The sequence below is a fragment of the Anopheles arabiensis genome, chromosome 3, assembly GCF_016920715.1.
Source record: "Anopheles arabiensis isolate DONGOLA chromosome 3, AaraD3, whole genome shotgun sequence".
Taxonomy (NCBI): domain Eukaryota; kingdom Metazoa; phylum Arthropoda; class Insecta; order Diptera; family Culicidae; genus Anopheles; species Anopheles arabiensis.
Genome location: NC_053518.1, coordinates 30626812 through 30647025, shown reverse-complemented (window position 1 = coordinate 30647025; position 20214 = coordinate 30626812). Strand labels below are relative to the sequence as shown.

Here is a 20214-nt window from a genome sequence, read left to right as displayed (position 1 = left end):
GGAAAAATACGTCCTGCCGTGCACGTCGAAACGAACACACCCATACTTACCCATTCCACATTGTAGGGAAAATACAAGGGAAATCGAGGCAGATACCAACACATCGACATAGTGTAGCATTCTCAATTTCTCTCACCAATTTTCTCTCACGCTCTCTTTCCAGGGAATAACATTAGATTTTCCCATCGTTCGGGGGGGGGGGGGGGGCACTTGTTGACCGAATACTCCAACAGGACCTAGCACAAGCTGCGTTTTCTGAGAGTTTCTCACGATTATGTACTGTAAAATGAGGTCCACAGAAGAAAAGTTGCTCTCGCTCAGACTTTCGGTACGCTGTTTTTGCCGAGCATTCTGTACTGGGGAGGGAGAATGTTTCGGAAAACTCGGAGAATTGTTCGCTCACACAAAGAGCTCGTAATACGAACCGAATCTCCACTCCATGGTTTAACGATGTGTTGGTGAGTGACTGGAAAATGCGTGGAGTATGGGCACATTTTCCACCCAAGCGTTGTTCGCTTGTGTGTGAAGCTAGTTAGACTGATCTGCCGACAGATGGCGCGCACACCAGAGCGAATGAATACTAAACAAGAGCATTTCCAACGCATAGTATGTGCCCAATCGGGTGCTTCTGTGTGATCTTCTCAGCACCGCGCGAAAGTGTCAGTTACGGTTAGCGTGACCGTGCGCCAAAAATAACAAGAAAAGAAGATCAATCAGATCACCCGCGTGCTAACCTTCCTCCCCCCTGAACTGAAAGTAATAAAAACAGGTCAATATTATTACACCGCAACGACCCATCAACAGCACCAGCGGCCCATAATTCCTTCAGCACTGACCACGCCAAGTCGCTGCTTTGTGTTGCCAATGGAAGCATAAACACATCGCTTCAATTTTGCACCCATTTGCCAACGTAAACAGCGCGTGTTTAGGTGGGGATGATGACCTCTCGTCTCCCTTGGTGCCGGAACATCACTCATCACCGGCACGGATCGGTTAAGTTCTAGAGAATCCCACCGACCAATCCAACCAATACTCATTGACGTCACACCGTTGCTGGCCGGCACGCGTAACACCTGATGCGGGAAGACAATTTACATGCTGTTGCGCATAGTATTTCCATCATTTTCCACATGGCAATTTGCAAAGGAAAACCATACATTTATTATAAACAATAATGAAATTACGCACATTCTTTCCTTGAACGCCGGCTAAAAATATCCGCTCTTGCCTCTTTCGTCTTTATTTGCGTCTAAAACTGTTGTTTACATTTCTTATCAAAGATCAACAACAACAACAAAAACGGGAAGGAAAACCCAAAAACAAATTCGCCCATTTTGAACCAACTCACTTAATCTCCTCAAAAATACACCAACCCAACGCGGTGGGTTGAATAAATTGGCCAAATTTCTCCCACATCCGGATGTGGGGTTTAGATTTTAAATCACGTTCATAATATTTTCTCTTCCTTTCGCTTCGCTACTAAAAATACACAAGTAAGAAACAGACGTACGGTAACCGATGTCTGATGATGATGCTGATGTAAACCATGCCTCTTGTACATGGACGTTGACTTGTTTCTTTCAGACAAAGGGGTACCAAGCTAAAGACACGACAGTTAGACGGAACTGGACACTGTAACACGGGGACACGGGGATATTTGCAATCCTTTTCGTTGCATCGATCGTCTGATCGCAGGAGGAGGGGGGTGTTTTTACTTTACAAACTAGAGAGGTAGCTAGATCCGTTCCGGACCTAGTGCCAAGCAAAGACGACGTGGGCCATTATTAGGTACCCGGTAGTGACCAGCACACTGACCAGCATGATCGGGAATCCGAGTCTGTGGATAAGAAAAGGAAAAGATGAGCGCATCGTCTTCTTAAGACATCCAGCAAGCTTGCTACTCACTTGAAATAATCCATAAAGCTGAACCGATAGCCATGCTGTTCAGCAATTCCAGCACAGATGACGTTTGCGGACGCACCGACCAACGTACCATTGCCCCCGAGACACGGTCCAAACGCAAGCGCCCAAACCATCGGCTGCAGCGGCAAGCCCAGATACGCCTTCTCCGACAGTGCCACCACAATCTTCACCATCATGGCCGTTACCGGGATGCTATCGACGAACGCGGACGTCAGGGCCGAGATCCACAGTATGATGACGATCGCTACCGCAAGCCGCAGATCCTCCGACACGGACAGGATGATCGTTTCCGTCGCGTGCCCAATCCAATCGATCAGTCCCATCCGCTCGACCGCTTCCATCAGCGTAAACATGGCGGCAAAGAACAGTAGCGTTGGCCACTCGACGCGCGAAAGCACCGCGTCCATGTCGTTCTTATCCGAGATGATCAGCAGCAGCACGACACCGAGCAGAGCGGCCCAGCCGGACGATAGGCGGCGTAGCTCGGGAATTGACTCGAGGAAGAACAGCGACACGATAAAAACGCACACTACGCCGGACTTGATCAGGAGCGGCCGGTTCTTGATCGGATGCTCGCGCTGCAGCTCCTCGAGCGTCGATCGGTAGATATCCTCCGGGACGGTACCCTTGGTCATCTTCTTCTTGTACTGGTGGCGCAACAGCTTCACCTTCTTCATGAGCGTTTCGCGCACGATGTTGGCATCCTTGGAGTAGGGCGGGATCTTGCCGGCGGCACGCTCCCACACCTTGATGTTGCGACGCAGCTCCTTCAGCTCTTTCGGCTCGTGCATCCGGAGATGGTTGATGTTTTTGTAGATGATGCGCAGATGGATGTTGGTGGTGATGACGACGATAATGACGCCGACCAGCATGTGAGCGGTAAAGGTAAGGAAGGTAACTCCCTGGAGAAATAGCGATACGAGGGTAGTGCTAGTGTACAAAGTAGAGGACATTAGTTAGTTCGACTTACGTGTTTCAGAATATACTGATTCGATGTGATGATTATGTTGGGAGGATCTCCAACCGGTGTGGTAGTGCCACCGATGTTGGCATGCACTGTGATTGCCATCAAAATTGGTACAGGATTCATGTCCATCACCTCACAAAGTCTGTCAAGAGAGATAGAGAGAATGTTTAAAAGATTTGCAATCACTTCCTTACAGTCATTACTACCTTATTGTGATGGGAGCCATCAACAGCACGGTTGTTACGTTGTCCAAAAACGAAGAGATCAATACCGTACAGAGACAGAGGCAGTGTATAAGACTCCATATCTTGCCGTTTGTTATCTGAATACAAAGAAATCAAGAATTTATAATTACAAAATCCTTTTTCTTTACATCGTCCTCTAGCTCCCTCACCTTGTAGATGTACACGGACAGATAATCGAAGATACCCGTCTCAGCGAGGATCGCCACCAAAATCATCATCGAGAACAGTAGCAGTATCGTTTCCACATCAATCCACCCAATAATGTCCTCCATCGTTGGACGATCGTTCAGTGCCGCCAGGATCGATATAGCCAGTGTGGAGGCAATCACCGCCGCAAACGTCCTGTGCACAATCTCCCAGATGATCAACACGTACAGGAAGATCAGCACGAACGCGGCGTAGATTACGCCCACGTCCCGATTGACCGGTGACTGGTCGTATCGGATGGCGATGGGCATGCTCGCTTGAATGTTGCTACGGATCATCAACCTCACCAGGCCACCGTTCGTCTGGTGCAGCTGCTCGTAGTTACTGTCGATGATGTCGAACAGACGCTGCTCCTTCACGATCGGTGCACTATCGAACAGGTACGGGTGTACGATCGGGATGTACCAGGATTCGCTGATGTTCTGAGAAAGAGAGAGCGAGAGAGAGCGGGAGAGAGAGATAGAGGGAGAAAGAGAGAGAGTGAGAGAGAGAGAAAGCAATAAAGGTAGTTTCATATCATCAGAAGTTCGCTTTAACGTTTATCATTGTCTTACCTTGGCCGAGCTTGATGAGTAAATATCGGAAGAGTTCCCTTCCAGCGTGGACGATAGCATCTGAAGGTACACCTCCAGATAATGCTCGGTAATGTTGCTGTAAGGTTCGCTCAAGAACGTGCCCTCGAGCGTCACCTTGATGCGGGTGCTCTGCGGTAGATGTGGCAAGATATAAGCCTTCGTTTTGCCGGGCGAAATCGATAGATGCTTCGGTTCCACCATCTTTTCGTCCTTCACCACCATGAAGGACATTATCAGCAGCCACGTAATGAACAGGCAGATAATCTTCGAGTACTTCCGGAACGGATGGTCCTCGTCTAGATTGGTCTGCCCGGTATCATTGATATCGTCGTGCTTCGGCGGTGTAATGTTGCCGATGTAATGCCCAGCCAGGTGGTGAACGTGTGGTTTCGGAATCTCTCTATTATTGCGGATGAATAAATACGATGATAAGCATTATTTGCTAATTTCCAATGGCAACTGATTGCTATCAAATTGATGGCACATCAATGGCACTTACTTTTTCTCCTTCACATGTCCTATTTCCTTTGCCTGGCCCTCTTCGTTTGTGACGTTAATGGTGATGAACTCGTTCTCATACTCTTCATCTTCCTCTTCCTCATCCTCGTCGTCCTCGTCCTCTTCGCCGTCGTCCTCTTCCAGTCCTTGAATTTCCGGAAACGAATCCTCATGGCAGTCACCTTGAACACGGAACGGAACGGAAACAAATCAACATACTTCCATCGTTGTGTACAAATCATACAACTCCAAAGGCCACGTGTTCGCCTCAACAAAAAAGGGGGGAAGAACGTAAAAGCCGAACCACAAATAGTTTAACTCCGCTTAATGATATCACTTTCACAGCCAGTAACCATATCGCGTACGGACCGTATCGAATAACGACCCACAAGCGGACACGATCGCGTTTGACCGTCGTTTGCACAACGGCCGGCCCTACTACCGGGACACGATCAATCAACTCTTCTAGGCCTCCAGCCCGAAGCTGGAAAGTTCATCGTGGAATCGTGTGGTCTTTTCGCTTCTCAATTCTACATATATGTGTGTTTGTTACTGCCCGTAAATGTCACGACGTCAAGTGGGCTTTAGTAGGAGTTCGTGGAACGCAATGAGCTCGGCCTAAACCGTTGCCCCGTACTTTCGCTTTCATCAAGATCATCTCCATTGCGGCTTAGAATGCGTGCCGTGTGCGACCGCAATTGGTGTCGATTAAGAGCGCTCTAATCGGATTTGGTGTGTGTGAGGGCACACTGGGAATAGTTAGATTATGTGTACTATACGATGGTAAAGGTCTTTTGTGTAGATTCTTTCGGTAGATACGGTTTTATTACAGAATTCATGCAATAGCTTAAAATGGAATACGTCGCATGAGAGGAACTTGATCTTGAACTTGATCTTGATAAAATTATAAGGTAAATTTGTATCTTGTCAATGATAATTGTTGTTTATGAGTTGGTCAACCTCTGATGTCCTCACTCAGTGCGGATTTGGTGTAAATAATGTACAGCATGCTCGCGAGTTACGCTGTTAATGTGTTCGGAAGACATTAGTGTGCCTCGATTCTCCGCATAAGTTGAATGTTTCACATTTAGTCGAAAATGGGCATAAAAAATGAGTGGTTTTGTTTATTTTTGTCTGTTTTAGATATTAATTTAATTATTTAGTAGATTTCCTACGATTGAAAATCGCTGTTGTACTACTGCTTTAAATGAAATTAAAAGTGTAGTATTTAATGATGATTTTGATTATTCGCATTAGTTAGTAAAATCTGCAAAAAGGTTGAAATTTGAAAAACTCAATTCATCTACGTTCACTTAGGCCTTGTATTCTTTTATTTAAATCTATTGCAGGATGAAATTCTCCTGCTGAAGATCTCTTTTCAGACCACTAACATTACTCTCAATACCACATATGCACAAATTTAGCTATGATTGAATAATCTGTTTAAAACTCTGTTTAACAAGTCCAGAACTCAAGCTACGATCTCTCCATGTCACTCTCGTCCTCAATGTTGTACCATCATTACATAACTAGCTCCATAAATCTACGTATACCAATCAATGTATGGCAGTAAATGCGATTACTGCTGGGCCATCCGTACGTCTTGACAGACTCAACCACCCAAGCGAGCGCGCTACAAATGACGCTTGTCCTACATTTCTATTTCCATTACACTTTGCAAACACTTTTACCAAACCGTCAGCCATCCGTCTTTCGCTCTTAAGCGTAGTTGCATCCGGGCCAGTTTTGCGAGGGCAAAAGATGCAACAAGAGGCACTTCACCGATGCTAGAAGAGACGACCGAAGCGCGTCTCATCTTCGTACGGAGAAATGCTCGTTGGAAGAGATTCATTGAAATTGAATCTTTTTGTCGTTGGGTGGGTTTGGGTGGGACAACAAACAAGGGACAAGCAGAAACTCTCCATCAAAAAGAGCATCTGGGGCGGAATGTTGCATGTTGTGACTCTTGAAAAAGTAGTGCACACAAACATGCAGCTCTCCAATGGTACATCCAAATGGGAGAAGAAAGCAAACTTCTTGGAAAGGAAACTAATCCCCAGGAATGGTTCATCCTACTAGAGGATGAAGTGAAGGTGGAAACGATTAGACTCACAATGCTTCTCACACAACACAATACACTACACAATGATCCTGCCAGTAATGGTTCCTAATAGCTTCGATAATAGCTCCATCGACCATCCGTTACCCCTAACGGCCTTTGTATGGGTGAAGTGAAGCCCTCCCAGTGTGTGTTTGTACTTACCGTGCAGTCGGGCATGCTCCAGCTCAACCTGCTGAAAGGACACCATGCTCGGGTCGTGCCGAATCTTCGGTGGTAGCGTGCGCCATAGCTCCAGCGATGCCTCCGTTACCTCGCTGATGGGAACAACGGAAATGGTACGCTTACGGCCCTTCTTCTTCTTCGTCTTCTTGCGCCGCGGTGTGCCGGCTTCATTGCCAGCTGTACCAGCGGGTGTGCCGGCAGCATCGATCGTTGCCGGGCTGGCCGGCGACGAGACGGCCGATGACGAATCGGTGGACGAGGTGTTACGCCGCCGTTTGAAGACGTTCAGATTGTTCAGATAGTTCATGGTTGGATGGGAGGGGAAGGGCTTTTATGCACTCATCACGAACGAATAACGCACTTGAAAACACACGAGTTTTGGAGACGAACGTTTCAGGACAAACTGTTTCATTGAGATTACAAGACTTTTTACAAGATGTTCGAAAAACCTCCCCAAAAACCCCAAAATTCCAGTCGGGATGAGTTTCACCGGAACCACTTCACCCAACTAGCCATGCCAAACTCAAACAGCCTTAATGTCTTAATCTTCTCTTATCAGAATGTTTCGTCCTCGGGGGCGTCCTTGGGACGGCCCTGTTAGAAGCCTGAGTCATTCACATTGTGAGGGGTTTTTCTCGGTAAACATCATGGAGCGGGAAAATTGATGACGCCCAGAATCGATGATGTTTCTGCCCGGGCTAAGCCCGCCTATGCGAAGCACATCACACTACTAAGACGGCTATCGGCAATAAAACCACGATTTGGCGAAAATTGGCCAACGAGCCAATGTCTCAAGTTATGCTGACGTTGGCGCTTGTTTCGTCTGGTTTGGTTCGTTTAGTGTTGTTAGAAGGATAGAGGGAGGGTGGGAATTTATTGCAAACTTGCGGAACATTGCGCAGTTCTTCCGGAGCGGAAACAGCCGTTTGCCGAATTGGGAACATAAACAGAAGAGGGCGCTTTGAAGGGCTGTCAGTTGGTGCAAAGCTACGGCGCGTTCTGGTACTGTTTGTTTTATTTTAATCGATTTCCCGTTCGGCAAACGAATCTGTTTGCCTCCCGAAGGATAAGGCAGAGTGTTTGTTTTTACTTTACTTTTTTTTTGGAATACCTTTTCATGTTAGTGTCAATCAAAATTAAATGGATTCAAAGAAACAAACACACAAACATCAAACAAATTAAACCTATTTGATTTGAAGACAGCTTTCAATGTTTTTAAAGCCTCGAAATATTGTCAGAATACCTCTGAAGTGTTACACTTCCCATAAAGTTGCCTTCCATAAATGCCTACAAGTTCAAACTTTCTACAATAAACTACTTTCTTAACCACATGCTTACAAGCTACCAGCTCCAGCGCAATCCGAAACCGTCTCCAGCACACACCACTTCCTTCGAATCTTGCGAAACACTTGACCACATAACGCTGTGCGGCCACATATGCTCGGTACACCCATAATGTCTTCATTTTTATGGTGCACATAAAGTGTTGTCAAGGGGTAAGGCCTGAGATGGGGCAGCAAGCAAAAAAGGAACAGAGTAATGTACTACCCATCGGCCTCCGCGGGAGGTGCAGAATGCAGACAGTGCCGTTCCGTACGTGAGGGACGCGCATAGCTGATGTGCCGATTAAATCGCGAATTAACAACGGATCAGGATCATCAAAAAACGGGGGAAGGAAGGAACGGGACGTGCAGGCAATTGGCACAATTGTTAAAAGTCTCATTGAAATTGTGGTTTTCAATTGTCCGCTGACAATGATAAAGTAACGGCCGGACGATTTAACGCCGATCGTTCGCGGTGATGATGGTGGTGGTCGAACATATCTTTTTTCGTTGTTTTTTAATAAGCAATCCAAGCCATCAAAATATCAATAAAGCAGCCATAAACTGCAAACAGATTGCAGGGGTGATTAGTTATACTCTCAAAGCCGGTTTCTCAACTCCGTCAGACACCTCTTAAACTTCGATCGAGACGGTTGATCGTGTGGCTGCGCGTGTTAAACAGCTGGTCCACGTTGAAAGATCGCTCGATTACAAACTTGTCTTGCCGAGAAACATCTCCATTAAGCCGAAAGAAATATTTACATTTTGTTTTAATAAATATTCTGGTTTCACCGCATGTATTTTTTTCTCTCTCTTAATTTGCAAATACCAACACACTTTCTGCTTTTTGGTGGTGAGTGTGAGAGTGCTACAAGATCGTACACCGCTCACATCTCACTTCACACGTCAAAACATCGGCGGTTGCTCTTCCCGGCCTACCTTGATCGACACACACAAACACACTGTGCTGCCCTAGCGTGTGTGACCCTAACCTAGAAAATGAGAACGAGAATGCTCTTCGCACCCTTCGCGCTGCAAAGGACGCACCACAATCACCGAAAAGGAGGTTGACCTTCTCTCGCGTGCTGGTATCTTCTTTCGCGCATTAAGATTGGCCCAACGATTGGCGCTGATAAAATGTAAGGTTTGCTTTCACGTATTTTTTTTTTTTTGCTGAACGAAACACATTTAATTTGTGTTCATATTTATCACACACATTATAAAAGTGGTAGTGGTAGTAGTAATAGGTTCTAATCGGTTCACTACGATCGTATTAGAGAGATTTAAAAAAAAGTTCACATACACTCACAGCCACACGCACACACGAAGGTGGTTGCAGGCAATAATGATGGTATGTTCCGTCCACACCGGTATGCTATTAATAACAAAAATTTGACTTTGAAAAAATAAACTCAATACCAAAAGAAAAAACTCTGGTTTCTCTGTTGCCCTGTGTGGGGCTGTACGAGATCTTAAACGGAAAAATGGTCGGAAAATTTCAGCACTTCAAACTGTGCAAAGATGAAAAGCACGCAAAAAGAGAGGAAAGGAGGACCGTTTCTTAGCACTTTTCACGCATAATATTTGCATACGTGGGTGCGATTTTCGTGTGTGTTTTGCTTATTATCGCTCGGCTGATAAGGAGCTCCAACACCTGTGCATGCGTGGGATGGAGAAAATTACATCAATTACGTTACACGTAGTTCCCTTTTTTGTATTTTCTTTTCCTGATAATAACACAGTCATTTTGGGTGTTTTTGTGGTGGAAAAGGTAACTTTTTGCACAACGAAACATATATTTAAATATAATTTGCAACCGTCTTTTTTATCTATTTGTTTGTTTGTCACTTCCCACTCACCAAAAACCAAACACACACTCACACACAAACCACACTAAAGGTAACCCGAGTTTCGGGCTGGAAAACTCGTCGCCACCAGAAACGCCAAAAATGCCCCGACCGTTTCCCAGTAGCAGGAAAAACCGCGTGCGCCGTGACAAGCGCTTCAATCCGAACTGAGCCAAAACGTGTGCTGCATGGCTTTCGGGAGCCGTTTGGATGACTCTATTCTGTGTGTGTGTTTGTGTGTATGTGCCAATGTACGTACAGCGACGGCGCATTGCCACAAGTGAAGCACACCAACACCACGGCCAAACAGCAGCTTCCTCGCATACACCACCAAGCGATCACAAACGCAAGCGCGCGCGCCCGTCTACTTAGTACGCGATTCTAGGTGTCTAGAGTAAGTAGTAAACCATCCCCAGGCCGGTTTGGCATGGTTCGTAGAGAAAGGAGTGGCGAGTAAGAGAAAGCAATCGCTTGGGCCATCCTTCAAGGATGTAGCGCTTCTCCCCCAGCCAATGACGCCGATTCTTTAGCTGGACACACAGCGTTTCGGTTTTGCGATGTCTGGTGCCGGTGCACATTTGGCGTGTGAGATCTTGCCAAATTGGTGTAAATCTGTGTGTGTGTGGGTGTTGGGGGAGGGTGTGTACACGTTTGTAGCAAATGAGGGACAAATTTGCCGCGAATGTAAATGACCGGAACGGAACGCTGTGTTTTGCTTTGCCGTCCGAATTAGTGAGAGCACTGCACGCAGGGTGATTCTGCAGTCTTTATGGTAGATGCAGCCGATTTATCACACTTTATTTATTCAATAAATAAAATAAGATACGTTTCAAATATTTGTTTCAATGGCAATTATAACTTTTAATATAATTTGACGTAATTATTGCATTTTTTTATATTTTTGTTGGATTTAATTTTAACTTAAACCAGTGCCGAACGGGTATGATAATGTATTAAAATCTCCATTAAACAGCCTCATAACTAAATTTTGGATATTTGTATTATCTTCGGTAGTGGGTCATTTTACAGTCAAAAAGCTCTGATTGTTAATGGTAAGCGTTCAAGGTTGTCGTTGAAAGTCGATAGTCGTTGAAATGATTTAAATTTGCTAACGATACTTCCCATTACTAGGCGTGTTAGTTGAATTCAATGTAATTTTCAATATATTTTTGTCTCCTTGTTTATTTGCTTACTGAATATTGAAATGAATTTAATGTATATCAACTTATATTTAAAACGATTTGTACGTGACTATATTCATTTACATTATCATTTTAATTTTCATATCATGTTCCAAAAATAATCATGTATGAAAATAAAAGCCTTTATATTTAATACAAAGTAAAAATGTAGCAAAACAAATTGGCTGGAATCAACTTAGAAAGGAACAAATAGTTTTAATGTAAATAAAAAATCAGCCATTAACATATATTAATGTAAATTTAGACTAGCTGACAAGCAAATTTAATTCCATTCTTTCGAAAAATCTACCCAGCAAGCTAACAAAGACTAGAAAATTATGTAAAATGTAAAACAAATAAAACAAAATAAAAAGTATGGGAATGACTCGACTTTTCCCATTATTGTATTGATATTTTGTTGTTACTATATTGATCAGAGTTTTTCAACAATTATTCTACAGATTTAAAGCATTCTGAGAGCATAAATCATTTAGATTTAATATTAAAAGACATGACCATATGGGTCACATCTTGTGTTGGCAGTAGTTTCTGATAAACCAAACCACAAAAAACCCAATCTACAACACATTCAATCAATCAATACCCTTTTCAACGCATTCGATAGAACATATAACTTTGTTAAAAACTTCATTTTCCCGCTTTGCATTCCTTGCATATTCAACGCACATAAAAACGCTCAACCCAAAACACACGTCAAGATTGGAAAAACTTCCCACAAAAGTAATGCCAACAGTTCGGCTGGCTGCCAAGCTTTGACTAGGGTCCACCATTCGGTGGGCCATGGTTTTATGGTAAAATTAGTTGGTTCTGTAAATTGAGAAATCCAATTTGACCAAAGAAACACTCCGGTTTAGTGGTTGTGGAATTCTGCTTCTGGACATACCAAAGGACGACACACCGGGCGTACCGGACAAGCTAATCACTTGGTGTACGCTTACAGGAGGGTTGTGCAGGGATTTTGGGGCGCTGATTTTGTGCCGACGAGTCGAGTCGACTTATCCGGTTGGCAAGGATAATCCTCTAAGAGTGGAGTGGAGCTCCCTGGAGCTGCAAGTCCATCATAGCAATTGCCAACAGCAGGTGTAAGCGCACGGTGGCGCTCACGGTGTTTATTGTTTTACTCCCATTATTGATTTCTGGCTTATCAGCACACCGGGTTGGAGCACACGAGAGTGGGTTTTAAGTGCTGGCCAGCAACCACACAAACCATTGGCATCCGTAATGTGCTTTGGTTAATAAGTAGACAAATTTCTCTACTCTCCACCGCGGCGCTAGACAAACTGTTGCGTCAGTCTTGTTAAGCCTGTTAATTTATCTCAATTCAGGCCCGGGCAAATATTGTACCATTGCTGTCCCAAACTAATAATTCGTGCTGACGCTGAACAGGAATAGTGTTGATGATGTGAAACAGGAAGAAGAAGAAGAAGAACTTGATGATGATGATGATGATGCATGGTGCATGTTAATGAATTGTTGCCACACGGATCCCTCGTTAAGGGACGCCATTCATCGGACGGCCATCCCACGGATGATGGATTGTGGCGCTGCCCTTATGCGGATGGCGTTTGTTCTATATTTAAATCCCATTCTTCTCCGCCCATGGTGGGGCAATGTGCATTTAGTTTCCAGCGTGCACAATAGAGCGCCGAATGATTGAGGGAATGATTGGTTTCGCAATGAAAGCTGTGCTTTTGGTGGTAATGAAATGGAATAAAATAAGTGTAACAGTTCTATCTGTTGATTGAATAAAATCAATTATAAGGTTTTTTCAAATTAATAGAAGCAGCATTTCAAGCTTCATTAAGACACTTCCCATTATTATCTAAACGCCATTACGGCACATTCAATCATTTCGTTGCCATTAAAAGCGACACTTCACTTAGCGCTAGTTGCATTAGCATTTCCATCAAATTGATTGCAATCTCGCAGAGCCCGTTTTGCAAAAAAAAGACCCTCCCGAACCCATCGCACATTGCCAGACGATAAATAAACCTATCACCTTGCCAGAACAATTGCAATTCAAAATTATGCACTCCGTTCTATCGCTTAGAAAAAAGCAATTCTCCCTCTCCCCCAACAGGTCATCGCGATATTGCACACTATCGTAGAGCACAAATCTTTCCACACATTGTAACATACGGTTCTATCCCCCTCCAACCAACCAACCAACCAAACACACCCGAGGTACGAAAAAGTTCAAGTACGGGTGGTAACATCACTCGTCCACGACACCGCGTTCAACCTGTAGCATCATCACCAAACCGTCCGTAGCCGTCCCACGGTCCAGCGCAAACGATCGATGCTGCCGGTGCCTGTGTGTGCCAACCTAACCGCCTTACCTGGGCTGGGGAAAATCGAGCGCCGTCTTTGATTTGTGGCGCCGGAAACTTTTCCGTGCGGTTTTCAGCCGCATCTTGATCGGTGACACTGTGGCCGCTATTTTGAAGCCGGTTTCGGGGGGAGTGAGTCGTTTTTTTTTTCTAAGCTTCTGTTAACCTTTAGAACACGTTAGATATGTTTGCTGATGTAAGCGTTGCTTGTCCTGAGTAGAGGTGGTAGTGACCTGCTTGGAGCAGCGGTGGGCGTTTGATTAAATGATCAATTCATCATTTTCAAGCTGTCGTTTCTTTTTTTTTGCTGGAAAGACACAAATTAATAGGTAATCATTATTTATTGGATTGATGATATTGAAAATACAGGGCCAAATCCGGTTCGAAGGACCATTGCGATGTATAGCTTCAGCCTTGTAATAAAAATACCAAAATTGATTGCATACTTTTAGGCGTTTTATAAACCCCAAGGAAACAAATGGAAGCAAAACACATTAATTATGATATCGTGTATTTTAACAATAATTTAATTTCAATATTTGTCACCAGTATTGATTTCGTGACCTTCAACACAATCTCTGAACCACACATCACAAAATGTTCATGAAGCGCCACCAAAACACATGCTCAACGCGTGACTTCAGGAAAAAAAAAACACTCCAGACAATACTCATCTATTATCGATAGACTTTTCACACCCAACACACCCATCATCGCGTCTGTCTCTCCTTGTAGCTTCTAGTCCCATTCACAACCATACACACACACACACAATTCATTACCGATCAATCAAACACATGTTTAATCGAACGGACACCCTACTGGCGCCTTCGGTCAGTCATTGATGGGGGATATAAATAAAGTCCCATCAGCAGCTGGCCATCGTTACTCGATACGCAACGGCTGAAAGTAATTATCACCCAGCCAGAATCCAGTCCAATAAGTATTAACCACATGAAGTCATCCAAGTCCAGTCCATCGCGCGGGGAAGCGTTTTCATGCCATCCCCTGTGAGTGTCGGCAGGAACCCAAAAATAGAACGGCACTAAGTCACCTCATTACACTTATCTGTTGATCCGCTGTCCAGCGTAAGCTGCGGTATGCATCGCCTCATTAACTTGCGCCCTTGCAGTAAAGGATTTGCACAGTTTTGACCCACATGAAGCCAACGGGGGCAGTTTTTCTTCTGTTACCCTTTTGCAAACTGCACCACAAGACGGTGCGCTTAATCCAAGAAAAACTTTCCAAATGGAGCTTAGACTATCGACACAGCACACTCACAAAAAATACAAACAAAAACACACACCCACACAAGCAGTGGAGAATGGTGACACCTTCCCACTGCGATGTGAAGAAAGGATAATCCGTTATTGGATTCGCAGCTGTATGGATTCGTCTTACTATCGACCGTACGAGTAGGTGATGTATGTATATCCCGCCGGAAAGTTTACATGACGCCGTGTTTGGTTTTTTCTTACTTGTTATACTGAGTTCCGAACACATTTCATTTCCCTCTGCAGACACGTCTTCTCGCGTGTTATGGTTGCTTGCACCAAAATAAACCACCAGCGGTTTTCATTCTTCCAGGTGGATGGGTATCATTTTTCGGCACTGTAGACACCACAGGAAACGAATATCCTTTTATCACACGCACAAATATCCACCACGACACAGGGGAAAAGGGCGGGAACGGGGGGGGGGTGAAAAACTGTCATTCCAACGCGCTACGGCGTAGAAAGTAATTGCTCCCGCGCCCGCTCCAAAAATTCGATCAAACGCGCACTGTACATTTTCGTCGCTGCAGACTCCACCGTACATGCCGTACCGTGCTTCTGCTTACCGTAGGTTATGCTCACCCTCAAACACCACACTTTCCGCCCGGAAGTGCGGGACAACAGAATCTGGGAATTGCCGATGAGTAGATGATGGTCCGCCCAGCCGGATCGGGAACGGATGGATCCTTCCCTTACAGGTACCACGGAGCGACTGAAGAAGTTGGTTGGGCTTCGAAAAGCTTCGCCCGTACGAGCCACGGTCGTTGGCCTTCCATGTCGAGCGCGTTCAGAAAAAAAATGTAGGGGAAGGGATTGGAAATGTCTTTCAGTGTCCAACTCGGTCCCTGTGGTTCTACATTTCGGGGAAAATTGTACTCCCGCTCTCTTGTTCTCTCTCTTTCTCTCTTTGGGCTTTTGCTAGTCTCTTTGGTGGTGCTTACAACGGATCACATTACATTGCATGCTGTCTGGACACACGCACGCACACAAATTCCATGAACGTAGCTGTATGGGTGAGTGGAGCTTTGTTTGGAAAGGCAACGTGTGTCGGAATAGGTTTGCCCTTCTTGAGCGCAGAATCCCTTTTTCCAGGCGGTGAGTGCTTCGTACGCACTATGGAAGTCGGCCAGTTACATGGTAAAGCTTTTACGAAGTGTAAAGTGTAAAATAAGACTTGATTTGAATGAATATACCTTGATGTTTGAAAACAAATGAAATTTTAATTGAATTAAATCAATTGGATGATTCCATACACTAAAAGGCTTTAGTGTAAGCAAAAGCTATTGCTAATTATAACCCGTTCACCAAATCTATACTATTCGCCTAAAGGTATGCAATGCGCATTTCTCGTAACATTAACTTGGCGTTGAATTCTACTGTTAACTTTATTTAGGTTTAAATAAATTTTATCATTTTTTAAACAGATGACATAAATAAAGATTAATCTTCGATGGTGGCCAAACGCCTTAAAATATTTGAATATTAAAGTTGATTGAAATACGTGTGCTTTTAATGTAAATAATTTCGTTGATTATTCAAAATATAACTAGCTAGCACTTTATTTGGGTTGTTAAGGCAATTAAGATTATGAAATTTTGTCCAGAAATATTGTTTGGTTATGAAAAAATGGATTATGAAAATAGTGACCCAACAACGACCTTGTTGAAAAAAAGTAAATCATTTTCCATTAGCTTCAGCAATAATTAATACTAATTTTAAAGTTTTTTATGTCACTTTCACCGTCAGATTCAATAACAACAAATAATATAAAAAAATGCATTATTAAAGAAAATACCCATAAATTACATAGCAGCAAAAACAAAGGTACATCCCTGTCTGTAACATATACCCAACTGATAAAACGGGTGAACACAGCGCATGGTGAATGAACTTCTCCATTGAAGTAATGGCTGAATAAAAGCTGAACAACGCAAATATATGGCGAATGAAGCAATAAGAGGTAAAGCTCTAGAACATGCAAAAATCACGTTTTGCTGAATTATGATCATTTTTTGAAGCTTTTCGAATTAAGTTCTCATACACTATTATAAAGCATATTTAATTATGGCATAATTATTCCATGACATTACCCTCCCAATTATTAAAGATAATAATGCAAGGGGTGAGAAATGTGCGAGTCTCGTAGTACAGTCGTCAACTCGTACGACTTAACAACATGCCCGTCATGGGTTCAATCCCGAAATAGACCGCGCCGCCATACGTAGGACTGATAATCCTGCTATGGGGGGGAATCAATTAGTCATTGAAAGCCAAGCCCACAAGTGGGTACAGGCAGGCCTTGACCGACATCGGTTGTTGAGCCAAAGAAGAAGAAGAAGAATGCAAGGGGTTTTTGGCTCGGCAAACATACCTGATTTAAATTAATTAATAAAATTAATAAATAAAATTAATTAATATGCAAAATATTATTACGAAATAAACATTTCTCAGCAAACAATTGATCATTCCTTTTATGTTATTTAATAATGAGGTAATACATAACAATTTAAATGTGAGCTAGTTTTATTATTAATTTAAGAGTACTAATAACATTCTCTCACAATCAGCTCATATCACCACACGATGCCCTCTAGCGGATATTAAGCTTTTCCCAACGCACCACGATGTACGACTTGAGAAGCTTTAATCCATACCGTCTTCCTTCCCACGAATCATTTGCTGTAAAACCGCCCGTCCCTAATCGATAGCACCGTCCGGAAACAATTAATTTCCTTGCGGCAAAATCGATCACATAATCGGCGGTAAAGATTTATGAAAACGCCCGAGACCGGTCGATCATTTCCCTACACGCACACACACACACACACACACACACACACACACACACACACACACACACACACCGTCGTCTCCGTTTTCTCCCCGCTTTGCGATCCAGTTTCGCAATCATAACGAACGATCGGGCCCGCTTATCGGGCATGCTTAATCGAAGCGTTTATGCCGATGTCGAACATCGACGGGGCTTGCAGGGGCGATCGGTTGAACTGGTGCCCGGGCGATCCCGACAATGCTGACGAGCCCGATGAGCTTGTTGGCCCAATTCCATGAGCGCAAAGGTGTGTCGCGTCGATTGAGAATATTGTGCCGGAATTGACCGTGCGGGACAGTTCAAGACAAGACACTACACTCCTCTGAGAAAGCACCTCACACTATCCTCTGGATCTGGGAGCGTCTGGGCGAGCTGGGAGGAGCTTCGTTTGAACCGTACCGCCATGCGGCCCGTGGGTTGGGTGAAAGGCGGAACACCTGAAGTTCTGGAGGAAGACGATGAGGAACGGCGTGGAACTAAAAACAAATATAAAAGCACGCTGTCTGGCAGGTCGGGAACGTTATTCGATACCGGACAAGCGTCCTGTGCGCATCGCTGTGGACGGATTTGAAGAACGAAGAGGAGCGATGAACGGTGCACCTGGATGGGCCTGGAGGGCGGTTGGTGTGTTAGCATTGGCCTGTCTCGTGACGGTGGTACACACACAAATTCCTGGCTTTGGCACGTGTCCCGATTACTCGCCGATTCTGCGCTTCAATCGTACGCGCTTCCTGGGCACTTGGTATGAGATCGAGCGGTACTTTACGGTGACGGAGGTCGCCACCAAGTGTGTTTCGGTGACTTACGAGCAGCGAGCGGATGGAAAGATTTACGTACGCAATGCGTACACTAATCGATTGTAAGTAGTTGGGAGCGGTCTTGGAGTAGAATGGAGAACCGTTAGATGATGGTATATGTCCCTCATTTCCAGCAATGGCGTTGAGCGAATCATCTCCGGTGTCATGGACAAAGGTGGCAAGTCGAAGGAAGGACGCTACCAGATCGAGTACACTTCGTTCCCGTACAACTACAACGCGACGGTGATGGTGCTGGACACGGATTACGATTCTTTTGCCGTTCTTTACTCCTGCAGCTCATTTGGACCTGTTGGACATGCTGGTAAGTTCACTAGAAATATAACAAAACTATGATCTGCAAAAAACTCAACCCGATACTTTGCTAGTGTCTGCTTGGATGATGGCCCGAGAACGACTGCCTGCTGGACCAGTACTGCAGCGTGCCTACGGCGTGCTGGACAAGTACAAGATATCCCGTACGTTCTTCATCCGTACGCAGCAGGAGGATTGTGTGACACTTCCACCACCGGAACCGGCCATTGATCCCACTGAACCGAGTACGCAAGCTGCACGCAATGAAGGAGTCATCGTGCAAAGTGAGGAAGATCTTCAGCAACTACGGAGTGACATCTTTGCCGTAGGGCCTAAACCTCCCGTCCCAGTTGATCCCGTTCTAGAGGATCATTGAGAGAAGATTGACCCAATGTACGATCTTCTCGAAATATTTATTTACAAACTTATAACTTAATTTCCTTCATCATAAAGCTAGTTAATAAACAGAAATGATACACTTTCTCCAATATTTCTAAACTGCATTCCCATTGATCATGCCCTTATTGTCTGCATGCTTCACAGCAGCAGCAGCAGCAGCAGTCCCATCCATCTTTTCCAGCCTGAGCTGCATCCAGCGCCAGTCAAGTTCATGATCACCTTCGACTTTTGCTTCGATACCGCTTCCTCCCCACTCTAAACGACACACCGGGAGAAACTGGGTCACTAAACCGCGCACCCTTTTCTCCGTTGGCCGTTCGTCTCTTCGGTTGGCGTTGAACTTTTCCTTTCGCGCACCTTCTGTACGCTCGCTCACCCGCCAATGGGGCTTTCGAATGAATGGTGCGGGTGTAAACAAACCAGTTTACCAGTCGGGGCAGCATTTCGTGCATTTCGAACACAACAACACCAATCGAGCAGACCAGCATCAGAAAGAAAAGCGAGAAAACGATCACGCAGTGCTGTGAGACATTATTGAAGTTCAATCATTCGGTGAAGGAGTTCAAGTGCCTAGAGCGGCACAGTATGTTGTTGTCGTAGAAATGGAGTCGAATCGGAGTCAATAAAAAGCGAATAAAATCGAATGTAGTTGGTGGTTGTGGTTTACGAGCGGATTAGCGGAGCGTAAATCAATTGACAGAAATAGGGTTATCTTTTATACCTGGACGTACAGATCATCTAAGCTTGAAAGAGACAGCAGATGCCTGAAGAGAATAGTTCACCAAGACACCATGTCAGGGCGTAGTGAAATCTGAACCTTTCTCATCCACCACTTTGCTGCGTAGAAAATTCACTTAATGTGATTCTCCACTTTACGAACCGAACCGACAAACACCACCGTTAAACCATTAACCTCACTAATAAACACACTTTCCTCCTGTCCTGTCTATTTTGCAACACGCGTTGGGTGTCTTAGTTGCTTGAGCTTTAGCTTTAGATGAGCGTACAGAACATCCAGCAAAAAAAAAAATGGGTCACAGTAGTAGGCGATGAACTCCAACGCTGCAGCCCAGCTGTACGCGACATCCCGCGACAACGCTCTTTCGCTCCCTAATTACCTGTGGCGAACAAGTTCAAACATTTTATAAACGGTACCAAACTGTCCTCATTAAGGAAGAATAGTAGCACACAAACAAACTAAA

At 44.5% G+C, this 20214-nt stretch overlaps 2 protein-coding genes across 6 annotated transcripts; one reads left to right on the top strand and one right to left on the bottom strand.

Moving 5' to 3' along the window:
- Positions 1 to 1192: 1192 nt before the first annotated feature.
- LOC120901994 (P protein-like) lies at positions 1193 to 15388 on the bottom strand. Of its 5 annotated transcripts, none has more exons than XM_040310416.1 (10): positions 15241 to 15388; positions 13410 to 13707; positions 6679 to 6791; positions 4417 to 4597; positions 3897 to 4317; positions 3285 to 3764; positions 3097 to 3212; positions 2894 to 3032; positions 1906 to 2825; positions 1193 to 1837 (listed from the first exon to the last, which is right to left on the bottom strand). In XM_040310416.1, the coding sequence occupies exons 2-10, from the start codon at positions 13481 to 13483 to the stop codon at positions 1753 to 1755; spliced, it is 2529 nt and encodes an 842-aa protein (XP_040166350.1). In that variant the 5' UTR covers positions 13484 to 13707; positions 15241 to 15388; the 3' UTR covers positions 1193 to 1752. The 5 variants fall into 5 exon arrangements, with proteins under 5 accessions (XP_040166350.1, XP_040166348.1, XP_040166345.1 ...); XM_040310414.1 differs by having other exon boundaries at positions 15257 to 15387; XM_040310411.1 differs by lacking the exons at positions 13410 to 13707; positions 15241 to 15388 and adding an exon at positions 9881 to 10058 and having other exon boundaries at positions 6679 to 7102.
- A 2651-nt stretch (positions 15389 to 18039) lies between these two features.
- On the top strand, positions 18040 to 19116 carry LOC120902057 (lopap-like). Its single transcript, XM_040310535.1, has 3 exons — positions 18040 to 18363; positions 18436 to 18623; positions 18688 to 19116. Exons 1-3 carry the CDS (start codon positions 18092 to 18094, stop codon positions 18987 to 18989), a joined length of 762 nt encoding a protein of 253 aa, XP_040166469.1. The 5' UTR covers positions 18040 to 18091; the 3' UTR covers positions 18990 to 19116.
- Positions 19117 to 20214: the final 1098 nt, after the last annotated feature.